The following is a 13427-nucleotide window of genomic DNA, read 5'->3' on the forward strand; positions in this document are numbered from 1 at the left end:
CAGTTCCTTTCGAAAAAAAATGTGGAGAGTATTTTTCTGTGCTACTGACAGAGTTTGAACGTCAAAACCATCAGTGGTTTTCACCACACTTCCAAATTAAACATTTATTTCAGCTTGGCTATTTGCAGTTGTCCCTTTGGGCTGCTTGCATGTATGTGTTTGAGCAAGTGAAAGCAACAGAGAGAACACAGCAGCCCCAAAGATCCAACCCCAAATAAATAAATACATAATTACATATATAGCATATACAGTACAATAAATAGGTTTACAGACAGAAGGACATAGGTCAAACAAACACATGTGCTCTAAACTTCGGGTAGAAGACCAAGTCAAAATGATAAACTTGTCATAGCTGCACCACCTCAGTATGAGAAACCTCATTGGACTTGGCTTGTAGTCAGTCAACCATCACACTGACATCTAGCATCTCTATTTTGTGCATACAACCTCCTGTGCCACACAGTCAAATAATGCTCTTTATCCAGCGGGAAAAACAAAGACCATATGACTGTCGCACTTCAGAGCAGCAGGGAGTATGTGAACATGCCACTTTATTTTCAAAGACACGTGTCGTTCTCATCCACCACGGGCCTCACTCATTGTTCATGTGTGGTGTCATTCGTTGTCATACGTTGCTATCCCATCATTCGCCGTGTGGCATTGTATTTTATCATCTACAACTATTGACTCCCGTCACAGTGTAGTCGTGCGTGACGTGCATGTCCCATTCTGGAACACCATACCAGATGCCAGGCATTCCTTAGGGAAGTCTTTCTGTCCATTGGTGGCCTGTCTCTTCAGAGCTACGGCACGGTAGTCCACCTGTTCTCCATCCAGCCCAGACTCCAGCCAACGGAAACACACAATCCTCTGGAACGACCGCCGGAAGTTATCGGACACGAAGCCGTAGAGGATGGGGTTGGCGCCGCTGTTGGCGTAACTCAGGATGACAAAGAGCTGGGTGACCATGGCGTCCGGGGGGCGGTGGAACACGCTGACCAGCTGGACGATGTAGAAGGGCATCCAGCAGAGCACGAAGACCGCCACAATGCACAACACCATCCGCGTGATCTTTTTCTCTGAGCGCCTTCGCTGCAGCCAACCGGCTTTGAGCCCGACCGCACGCATGCGCGCCACCATCAGGCAGTAGCAGAGGCAGATAGCACCTACGGGAAGCAGGAAGCCGAGCAGGAAGGTGTACACCACAAACGCCACTGACCATGCAGCCTCAGGCCACAGGAAGTTGCAGTCCACGCCGCCATCCTGCGCCGGGACCGTGTCAGCAAAGATGATGATGGGGAGGATGACGAGGAGCGAGAGGCCCCACACGCAGACGTTGACCACCTTTGCCACGGTGGGACGGCGGTAGCGGGCAGCCTTGATAGGGTGAACCACGGCCACATATCGATCCACGCTCAACACCGTCAGACAGAAGATAGATGTAAACATGTTGATGCCGTCCACGCTCAACACCAGACGGCACATGAGCGAGCCAAACGGCCAATGACGTACAGCCGCTGAAGTCGCCAAGAACGGAACACTCAACATAAACAGTTCATCTGCAATTGCCAGATTTAATATATAAATATTGGTGGCAGTTTTCATCTTGGCGTATTTGAGGATGACATAGATGACCATGGCATTGCCTGTAAGACCCACACAGCAGACCAGTGCGTAGATGGAGGGGATGATGATCTTACTGGCATCAAGTTCCTGGTCGTAGTCCTCATAGTCTAGGCTGGAGTTGTAGGGAAGGCCGGTGGGGTATTCTGGGTAGTCACCGGACCGGTTGGTGGCCATGTTTTCCATTTGACCAGTTTACCTCAGTTTTTGCCTCTCCTAGGCCCCTTGGAACTAAGATGCGACTTCGTGTGTATGTTTTCCTATTCAGTCCAGTCTGTCATACCTACGGATTTGAGTCTCTCAGTCCCATTATAGAATATAGTACTCTTCTCAATGCTCTTAGCTGGCTCTCTGTTAACACCAAAGTGTTGCTTTAGTACAATGTATCATGGATCTCTGTTAAACTCCTTTCATAATTGGTTCAAAAAGAATGGATAGAGCAGAGTTTTTCTCACTATGGAACCCTGAAGTTCACTTCTTCTGCTTTGTTCTGATTTTCTGGTGTTAATAGCTAAAGTGTCATTGACTTCCGTTATATTCCTTTGATAAATGGGTCAAAAAGGAGTGATGAAGGAGCAGTGGGAGCGTGAAAGATCCTCTTTTTTGTAGAGGTGCAGCTCTGAAGAGACAGGAGGGAATGTAATGTCTGTAAAGTGTTATTCTCCAACCTCACGGTCCACATGCAACATAGAGGGGGTTAACCCTAAACCAAATCAGAGTCCTTGAGTCTCTCAATTCTCCTGTTGCTCTGTTTCTCATGGATTTCTCATTATAGAGCCCAGCCTTGGTAGTTTCTACTCTCCACTGACTGAAGCAATTTGTGTCCTTAGGCTGAAACGCCCTCATCCACGGATGAATTCTTGGCAGCCAAATGTGTAACATTCCATATTCATTCACAAATAAACTCACATCTTACTACCCATCTGTTTGCAGGTGGTGAAATCAGGGCGAGGTTTCTGGGTCTCATTCAAACACAAGGAACCTCGCCAAGGGAGAACATTCATTTCTCTTGATTTAGAATGTCCTATTGGAAGGAATTGGACCTGGAGTGGTTGGGAGTTGCCCTGTTCTGTCTGGTTGATCCCAGCTACCCGAATGGCACACTCATCAGGAGTGGTCTTTGGTAAGAGGTGCTGTGGGGAATTCTACACTTTCACCATTCCATGTTTCTGTTTCCGTGGAGATAGAGGGGAGCGGGTTCTCATGGGTGGTCATTCAGTCCCTACACCCCGGCTGAACAAGTACATGACAATTCCTGGCTTTGATACGAGCTCATCCCCGGGATACGTTTACACTCCCATTTTCTTTGAGTCGGCTCCAGGATGCCTGTAAGAAAACACAAAAGAGCAATCACTTGTTTATTCTCGAAAGGAACTCCAAACAAAACATGAGAAGAGCTCTGGCTCTAAGAACACTGGGTTTTCACAAGAGGTAGCTATCACGTGTCAATAGCAATTAATGGCATTGTTTGTTCTTTCCATTCATGTTTCGCTTGCAGTTTGTGATTCATTTGAAAGACACGTTTTGCCCTTCGATAGCTGATTGAATACTGAGGCGTTGCGGTCTCTCTGCACCTGAACGGAACAGAAACTAGGATTCCATTTCGCCTCCGTATTCCCCAGATGTGACACCAGCATGACGTTCAAAAAAGTCCCTGTTTTGTTTGTACAAAATGAAAAAGGTTCCAGCAGAAATGGTATGAGGGGGGAATACATCTGCCACATGTATCGCTTGGCTTGTTAGTATGTGAGTGTGTGCGTGAACCTATGCAAGGTCACTGCTCTCCTCGTCCAATTACAGCCGGATGCGAGAGGCAGAGAGACACCTTTGACACTTATTTACTTTCTGACAATGAGCAAACATCTAAGGAAAAAAGAAAGGCAAAAAATAAAACGGTTGAGATGTTCACGGCTGTCTAAACAAGAAAAAGGAGAAAAATATGGGAATATGGACTGAACAAACACCCTCTCCGCCTCCTTCTCTCTCCATCCTCCTTTCCATCCCTCTCCTCCATTCTCCAAACAACAGAACATCAAAAACGGGCCCAGTCTAATAGAAAGCAGGAAGCTAATTGCATTCGTGGCTGGAATAGAAAACGTTGTTTGAATGCCAGTTTTCCTCTATTACAGTAGTCAGGGGAGGGGGCAATCATGGTTCATCTAAAAGTCAACTGAAAGCACTGTGAGTAGAATAAATAAATATAGATAAATATGCCGTTTAGTAGACACAGAATACCACAGAATACCGAAAGTAAAGCGAAATGTGTAAACAATGTCCAGGAGCGTGAACCGCATGGATATTGTGATTGTGTCACCTGTTGCGGCTTTAAAGCTGAAGCTATACACCGAGTATACAAAACATTAGGAACACTGGCTCTTTCCATGACAGGCTGACCAGGTGAATCCAGGTGAAAGCTATGATCCCGTATTGATGTCAATCGGTGTAGATGAAGGGGAGGAGACAGGTTAAAGAATGATTTTTAAGCCTTGATACAATTGAGACATGGATTGCGTAAGATCTAAGTGCTTCTGAACGGGGGTATGGTAGTAGGTATCAGGCGCATCGGTTTGTGTCAAGAACTGCAACGCTGCTGGGTTTTTGGCGCTCAACAGTGTATGAAGAATGGTCCACCAAACGACATCCAAAGTAAGGGGTGCAATTCAATATTAGGAAGGTGTGCCTAATACTTGGTATACTCACTGTACATCTGCTGTGTGTGTGTGTGAGACTGCGTGTGACACTGCGTTGTGTGTGTGTGTGTATATATTTAGGTGTCTACCTATTTATGACTGTCTAGTGTCTGTGTGAGTGGCAGGGAGAGAAGGATCAGTACAGATAAGAAGAGAGCATAAACACTGGGGCTTGTTATATTGCTGATCTTTATCACCAACTGTCTCAAATCATTTATTGTTTATTTTAGTGTCACCTTCTTCCCTTCCGTGTTGCCTGAGTCATGGTGCCAATTTGTCAATGGTGATGATATCTACTCAATGTGGTGCTAGACTGTCGAGCCTGCTTAACAGGGTTGAGCTGAAGGTATAGGGTGAAGTTGCCCCTAGACTGATTTCAAATTAGTACGTTATTTTTAATCTAATAGTTAAGGTTAGGATTTGGGCAGGGCAATCTGATCTTGTACCCACAGCGGAGTGGTAGAACATGATGCACTGTCTGGGATGAAGAGTAGATATAGGTTAACTAGAACAGGACGAGAAATAATTAAGATCTTGGATTAGCAATAGAGGCTCTACTCTCTTAGAGAAAAAGGGTTACAAAAGGGTTCTGCGGCTGTCCTCGTAGGATAACCCATTTTTGGTTCCAGATAGAACCCTTTTTGGTTTCAGGGAGAACTATTTTGGGTTCCAAGTAGAACCCTCTGTGTAAAAGGATTCTACCTGGAACCAAAAGGGGTTCTTCAAAGGGTTCTCCTATGGGGACAGCTGATGAACCCTTTTTGGTTCCAGATAGCACCAGAGTGTATTTCTTCTAAGGGTGTATGCAGGGCTTTGAAGGGGAAGACTGACGTCAAGCGCTCGAAAGCAAAGAGAGTCTTTATGCCGAGCTTGTTCTCTGAACACTCAGCAAGACAGATGTTGATGAATGTAGGAGAGGAGAGAGTGAGGGGAGACAGACAGACAGCTGGAGAAGAGAGGATAAGAAGCCTGCGTCGAGCAATGATAGAAGACAGAGAGCGAGAGAGAGAGTGCGAGAGAGAAAAAGAAAGAGAGCGAGAGAAAACACAGAGAAAAATAGAGAGAGGGTGAGATTAAAACAGCAGGAGAAAGACACATGCAAATGGTGTAAATGCATGAGGGAGAGGGCAGAGAGAGAGAGAGAATGGCTGAGCAAGAGAACGGCAAGCAAGAGCGAGACAAACAGCAGTACAGAATGACATGCAAAGGATATTTTTTTCATGAGGGAAAGAGAAGGGCTGTGAGAGAGAGAATGAGAGAAAGAGAGCAAGAAATGAACAGCATCAGGTCCCAGCTGGACAATATCTCACATGCTGTAGAACCCAACGTGGATTAAACCCCAAGCTCTGAGACACGACAGTAGAGGGCCACAGTTAGACAAGGGCTTCAACACTATTCCTGATGACCAATAGAACTCAGAGACTCTCCTGCTACACTGGGGTCGACACAAAGTCATGCATCTACTACCTTATCACTACTACCCCCGTGCAGGATACATTACAACCATTGCATATAAGAATTTCTCTCCTGCTGTTTCTCTCACTCTCTCTCTCTCTTTGCCTTGCTCACCCCTTACTATTTCTCCGTCACTCCTCTCTCACCTCGTCTCTCTTCCCCTGCTCTTCCATCTGTCTCCCTGTTCCTCTATTTCTTCCAACACTCAATTTCTCTCCCCGTTTCCTTCGTCTCGTGCTTTCCTCTCTCTCTCTCTCTCTCTCTCTCTCTCTCTCTCTCTCGCTCTCTCTCTCTCTCTCTCTCTCTCTCTGTCTGTCTGTCTGTCTGTCTGTCTGTCTGTCTGTCTGTCTGTCTGTCTGTCTGTCTGTCTGTCTGTCTGTCTGTCTGTCTCTCTCTCTCTCTCTCTCTGTCTGTCTGTCTCTCTCTCTCTCTCTCTCTCTCTGTGTGTGTCAAAGCAGAGTGACGCTGCTCCTGAAATTGGAAGTTCAATCCACCTTGACTCCCAGGAGACGGGCAGTAGAATCCCTCAGTAGCACAGATCTCTGATTGTGTGTCCATCGGAGTGTGCTAAAATGACCACCTTTGAAGTTGACAGGCAATGTAATGGTGTTTTATGTTCCCGAATGGACATTGTATTATCATAAACTATCCGAAAGGCAGTGCAGGATTTGGCAATGGCTAGCTGGTCAAGGCACAGCACAGATGATACAAATATACCAATACCGTCAAAGTCCATGTTGATCTTTCATTGAGCAGTACATCGTTAGTCATGTCTATAGTGCTTTTGAAATGCTAAATGAGTTGTGTGACACAAACACACACACACACACTGGTTCATTACCATACCTCCATAGCAGCTCTAAAGGCTTATTTCCTTTCGCGTCTTGCATAATTCTATTTGCTTTGGAAAATAAATGCTAAAGAAGGTCATGTCTCCTGCTTTAATGATTTTCCCCCTTCATTTTTTTCTCCTACTACTCAATTTAGGACCAAATTGGCTTCTAGCCACATCATAGTAGTACATACGAAATTGCTCCTTCATAAATGTTCCCTGTATTTTGTTATAATCAGGTGGGCAGATTACAAAGTAGTGGGAAAATGAACTGTGGGGAGAAAATAACTATATTATGGGACCTTCATTTGTACACGCCGCATGGTTCCACTGGCTTAAGGTACTCTGTGAGCCTCGGGCCTTTTCTCATCTCATATACAATATCTGCATTTCACAACACAGAAAAGTGCTGTGATTCAATATAGAAAAAAAGCTCAGCCTCCCGAGTGGCGCAGTGGTCTAGGGCTAGCTGTGCCACTAGAGATTCTGGGTTCGAGTCGGGTCGGGCGCAATGCACGCTGACACGGTCGCCAGGTGTATGGTATTTCCCCCGAGGCCGTACGGGAGTTGCAGCGATGAGACAAGACTGTAACTACCAATCGGATACCATGAAATTGGGGAGAAAAAAGGGTAAAAAAAAATGAATATAATAATAATAATTATATTAAATACTAAATAAAAGCTCAGTCAGGTCACTGGCGTAACGCAGTTTCTCTGGACCCCCGCATGGTCGTAGTTCATCTCCCCCCCACTAAAGATGATAATCTGTTTGCATCTGCCAATTTATTGTCTGTCCAGACGACCTGTCCCCAGAGCTTCCGATACAGTTCATCTCTTTCTGTAATACAGTATGTTGATGCCACCAATTAAGGAGAATGAGAGGCTCAATAAAAGATGTTGCAGAACTGTTGTATTTGAATCTCTTCTGCCCAGGTTCCCTGATGTCGCTGCGGCAATCAAGCTGTTCTTACCATCGATGTAACTGTCGCTTCTGAGGACAGATTGTTTTCTAAACTAAAACTCATAAAGAACTATTTATTCAGCATTAGGCTCTCGGTCTGATATGCGCTTTTGATCACTTAAGTAAAATCCACTCACTGCCCCTGCGTCGGCGTAGCCTTGACCACAACATTTGTGGACCGATATCTAATTTCAAGGCCTGAGGCACTTTTCCAGTCACATTCCCGAAGTCCCTCAACAAACACGTAGCTTACTTGTACATAAGGTTTGTGAATGACTTTTTAAAGGGTTACTGTGTCCGGTACTCTCTCTACAGTGTTAGAAGGACGTGGAATCGATGTAAACACTATCCTCTGATGTCTTTATAGAGCAATCAGAAAGGGAGAAATACATGGCGTGAGAAAGCCTCTCTGACATTGTGTTATTTCATAAAAGTCTGTTTGCGGGCATGCGTCTGTGTGTTTAGAAGTGCATGTCTGTGCACGCGCCCGCATCCTTTGTGCTGCTGGTTGGCGATCAGGGTCTTGACAAGGAAATTGCATTCTCTCCCTCATCCCGCCGTCGAATGACAAGCACTAAGAAGACAATGAAAGAGAGCCGGAGAGCACACGCTGTCTTCCTTCCTGTTATACATGCTTTCATTCTAATAGGCCGGTGACAAGTTGAAGTCTTGAAATGGAGACATGACATGACAACATGAGACATAGTCGTTGAAGTGGAACTGGTCTCTCTCACAGTGAAGTATTGGCTTAATCCTATTTTCTTCATTCTCCTTGTTCTTATTGGTCTGGAGCATATCCCCATCCACAGGGAAGAGTTGTCACATGACATGCAGGTCGGTGGTTCATTTGCAAGACTCCACATGTATAAACGCAAAGTACCTTTTTCAATGCGTTATTTTTGGGGGTATTTATCATTACTACAGTCTAATTGAAATATAACTGAATTCTTGATTGAATTGTGAGAGATGTGGTTGACAATTTTGCCAAAAATCTTGGACCGCCAAGATCAATTCCAATTCCTCTCTGTCTTGAATTGCGTTACATACTGAAATGACTTTGAAATTATTTTGGGCTGTACATTTTCCAGTACAGGATTTTCTGATTCCAAAGTCATATTAGTCAGAAGATAAGTTATCTAGATGTGCTGTAGAATGAATGAAATGCCCCTGAAATGCCCCTTAATTTCATATTTTGGTGCAGTGGCACCTTCATTTGAGGTCAAACATGACATTTAACCTTGCTAACCAACCACATATTATGTACTGTAGTTAGGCAAATAGAGAAGCTATATACCAAGTCAAGTTGATGGTCTGAGAAGGGTACCTTCAAGATAGATGTAGCTATACAGGTCTCTGATCAGAGCATGTCATAACTGTGTAAATAAAGCAAAAAACATATTTCAAAAAACAAACACTATATGCAGGTCTCACTCACTCTTTTTAAGTAATATCTATGCGCACGACACCATGGATTTTTCTAGGACACTGTCAGAAATAAGACACTGTAGCTTGAGCCTGTCTTGCTGTTTGAGCTGCTGTCTATCTACAGTGTCCTGTACACCGTTACCCAGTCAAGCTCTTCACTCCGCAGCATGGCTGTCTTTCACAGACCCATATATTACTGTCACTGATTCCGCTCCTCACTGACGACGCTCGCACCATATCAAACTACCCACACAGTATCAAATACCACAGACTTCCGTAGACTCACTCTAACGTCACAGAGCTCAAACTCAGTATCCTACCCACATAGATTCACTGTCATGTCACAGAAACCAAACTCAACACGAGCAGCCCTATGTTACAAACTACAGTTCTGTCATAAACCATTTCCAATTTCCATGGACACTGAATCAGACATAATAATGTAGACATTATTATTATTATAGACATAGACACTAACAGTAAATCATCATTCATGTTTACAGACCACAAATTCACTGTCACTGACCACAGGTATACGTGGTGTAGATCATCAGTCTCATAATCATATTACATAGTCCATGGACCATAACTTCCCCATTTCCAGGCTCACTATCAGAACCCATGCAGGTTCAGTCTTAGCCTTGGAACTACGTCCGCAATCATTCGTATAATCAACTGCCCACAGAGCTACTGTAGGCTACATAATGTCTGCATGATCATACGCTATGATGTGGACAGTCCCTTTTGGATTGTGCCTGCTAGTGTTCATCATATCAAGGATGTGCCTACGGAAATAAGTAACCCCCACCATGTTATACAATGGGGACAGCTCCTCTGTTGTTGAGTGAGCAAGTATTGCACAGTGCACCTAATCAATCAATAACTGTGAGGCATCAATTGATCAATTATCTTAAAATAGTACATTTCTGGTTCAGTTGCAAAGGGGCATTTAAGCAGCCTACAGAGCGTACTGCGTCTCTCTGTCTCTCTGTCTCTCTGTCTCTCTCTCTCTCTCTCTCTCTCTCTCTCTCTCTCTCTCTCTCTGTCTCTCTCTCTCTCTGTCTCTCTGTCTCTCTGTCTCTCTGTCTCTCTCTCTCTCTGTCTCTCTGTCTCTCTGTCTCTCTGTCTCTCTGTCTCTCTGTCTCTCTCTCTCTCTCTCTCTCTCTCTCTGTCTCTCTGTCTCTCTGTCTCTCTGTCTCTCTGTCTCTCTCTCTCTCTCTCTCTGTCTCTCTGTCTCTCTCTCTCTGTCTCTCTGTCTCTCTGTCTCTCTCTCTCTCTCTCTCTCTGTCTCTCTGTCTCTCTCTCTCTCTGTCTCTCTCTCTCTCTGTCTCTCTGTCTCTCTCTCTCTCTCTCTCTCTCTGTCTCTCTGTCTCTCTGTCTCTCTGTCTCTCTGTCTCTCTGTCTCTCTCTCTCTCTCTCTCTCTGTCTCTCTGTCTCTCTGTCTCTCTGTCTCTCTGTCTCTCTGTCTCTCTCTCTCTGTCTCTCTGTCTCTCTGTCTCTCTCTCTCTGTCTCTCTGTCTCTCTGTCTCTCTGTATCTCTGTCTCTCTGTCTCTCTCTCTCTGTCTCTCTGTCTCTCTGTCTCTCTGTCTCTCTGTCTCTCTCTCTCTCTCTCTCTCTCTCTCTGTCTCTCTGTCTCTCTCTCTCTCTCTCTCTCTCTGTCTCTCTGTCTCTCTGTCTCTCTGTCTCTCTGTCTCTCTCTCTCTCTCTCTCTCTCTCTGTCTCTCTGTCTCTCTCTCTCTGTCTCTCTGTCTCTCTCTCTCTCTCTCTCTCTCTCTCTCTCTCTGTCTCTCTGTCTCTCTCTCTCTCTCTCTGTCTCTCTGTCTCTCTCTCTCTCTCTCTCTGTCTCTCTGTCTGTCTCTCTCTCTCTCTCTCTCTCTCTCTCTCTCTCTCTCTCTGTCTCTCTCTCTCTCTGTCTCTCTCTCTCTCTCTCTCTCTGTCTCTCTCTCTCTCTCTGTCTCTCTGTCTCTCTCTCTCTCTCTCTCTCTCTGTCTCTCTGTCTGTCTCTCTCTCTCTCTCTGTCTCTCTGTCTCTCTCTCTCTCTCTCTCTCTCCCTCCCTTCTCCTCCCTTTTTGAAAGCATCCCTCTGACGTTGTGTAGATTGTCCAGAATCACTTGAAGGATTTTGAATAATTCATTATTCAAATAAATAAACAATTTGCTTATTTGGCCCTGTCCATAACTAGCGTCAAAGTAGGGACACGATAACATGAAGGGGCCACTCCATATGTTGGTTGAGTGTCTGATTCGGTTCCCGTGTCTGGGTAATGCAGCAGTACTAGCCTTGACCATTCACATGTGTTGGGTATTGGTACATCCATTTATCATGATGTCACGTGCATCTGAGAGGCTGACGACATGTCATCATTTATGGATTTATTTGACTGATCGATCATGGATTTTTTTTTTGCAGATGAGAATAGCACATGCTATGAATTTTCTGTTTTTCTGATAATGTTTGTCTGTGTTAAGAAATGTTTATTGTAGGGACAAGAACATGGGGGGTGGGGGGGGGGGGGATTGTTCTCATTACCTAATTATTTCAGTCCTAATGAACAAACCAAATGGCCATCATTTGCATTTAATTTGTGTGTGCGGGTGTTACTGTCAACATCGTCAACAACATTGTTGTCATCTGGAATAATCATATATTAAACTGTATTGACAGCTACAGAAAAGCGAATGAACTGGTTCCTTTTGTCTGGTGTAACTAGATCAGGGTGGGAAATTATCTTTTTGTTCCACCAGCCGCAGGGGCTCGTGGATGCCCAAATTTTACCAGTCACTACAAAGTTTTACCAGCCACATTTTCCCCCCTAAAAAAAATCTAGCATTATGATAAATCACAGAAAACACATGCTCATGTTTTGTAATATTAAAACAACGTTAATTGAGTGGTTTGGAAATTGAATGAAAGTGATTTCAAAGAACACAGAATATGACAGACGGACAGACAGTAGTGGAAATCATACTGTGCTCTATACCTTTTCCAGCGGGCAAGGTCACGATATGACATAATATGACATGGCGGCTTATTGTTTGCATCGCTTGCGGGTTTGTGTTTGCACAGGAATATGTTAATGCATGCATCTTCCTTTTATGTGATGACTGCATCATATTGACAGTTCTCTGTATAATTCTACTATCACCATACAGAAAACATCTTACAATTGTTGACTGTTAAAGCATCATATGAATAAAAGTACCAAACTGTATTTAAATCCTCCCTCCCTACATTGATAATGATTTAAACCTGCTGATTTATACCATTTACACCTGCCTGATTACATGCATCATTCATCCTTATCTTGTCCTGAACGTTCCAGTTTTCACTTGTAAGATCTGATAAAAAATAGTTCACAGTGCGTGTTTTAATAATCTTCATCTGTCAAGAAAATGTGGGCACAATCAGAATGAGGACAAGATCAGGACAAACTATGCATGTTAGAACCAGGTATAAACGTGGCTATAGTGTATATACATAATGTAACTGCAACATACTGTACTTCTAGTATTTTCCTGGAAGCATAAGAGAGGAGAGACTCACCGTATCCAGGTAGCTGAGCACTGTCAGAGTCCCATCCCAGTCAGCCTGTTCAAGTCACTGATGGAGATGAGGGAGAGGGAAAACAGAAAGAGAAAAAAAACTCCTCTCCTCCGTTCTCTTGTTCTCGCTCTCCAGTGATGGATAAGAAGTTGGAAGACCTGTGGAGAAGTGTGTCTTCACTCTCACTCCGTCCATTAGCCGCTATCCTCAGTCGCTGTTTCGGTCTCCAGCGCTCTTCCCTCTCTCTCGTTTTCAATCTGTGGTTCTCGTAGCTTACGCACTAACATGCTCTACTCTCTGTCTCTGTCTCTCTCTCTCTCTTACCATCCCCCAAGTCACTACACACGTATCTCTGTCACTCTTTCCCACAGACAATCATTTATGTGTCGGGGGCTAGGGTCAGTCTGTTATGGTGTAATTCTCCTGTCTTATACGGTGTCCTGTGGGAATTTAAGTATGCTCCCTCTAATTATTTTTCTCTCCCTCCCCTCCCGGAGAACCTGAGCCCTGGGACCTTGCCTCAGGACTACCTGGCCTGAAGACTCCTTGCTGTCCCCAGTCCACCTGGTTGTGCTGCTGCTCCTGTTTCAACTGTTCTGCCTGCGGCTATGGAACACTGACCTGTTCATCGGACGTGCTACCTTGTCCCGGACCTGCTGTTTTTGACTCTATCTCTCTACCACACCTGCTGTCTCGAACTCTAAATGCTCGGCTATGAAAAGCCAACTGACATTTACTCCTGAGGTGCTGACCTGTTGCACCCTCTACAACCACTGTGATTATTAATATTTGACCCTGCTGGTCATCAATGAACTTTTGAACATCTTGGCCATGTACTGTTATAATCTCCACCTGGCACAATCAGAAGAGGACTGGCCACCCTTCAGAGCCTGGTT

At 44.6% G+C, this 13427-nt stretch overlaps 1 protein-coding gene across 2 annotated transcripts; it reads right to left on the bottom strand.

Moving 5' to 3' along the window:
* Positions 1-89: 89 nt before the first annotated feature.
* LOC100136672 (somatostatin receptor type 1 subtype B) lies at positions 90-12930 on the bottom strand. Of its 2 annotated transcripts, XM_021614367.2 has the most exons (2): positions 12532-12930; positions 90-2949 (listed from the first exon to the last, which is right to left on the bottom strand). In XM_021614367.2, exon 2 carries the CDS (start codon positions 1807-1809, stop codon positions 694-696), a length of 1116 nt encoding a protein of 371 aa, XP_021470042.2. In that variant the 5' UTR covers positions 1810-2949; positions 12532-12930; the 3' UTR covers positions 90-693.
* Between the last annotated feature and the right edge of the window lie 497 nt (positions 12931-13427).

Source organism: Oncorhynchus mykiss, chromosome 9 (genome assembly GCF_013265735.2).
Source record: "Oncorhynchus mykiss isolate Arlee chromosome 9, USDA_OmykA_1.1, whole genome shotgun sequence".
Lineage (NCBI taxonomy): Eukaryota > Metazoa > Chordata > Actinopteri > Salmoniformes > Salmonidae > Oncorhynchus > Oncorhynchus mykiss.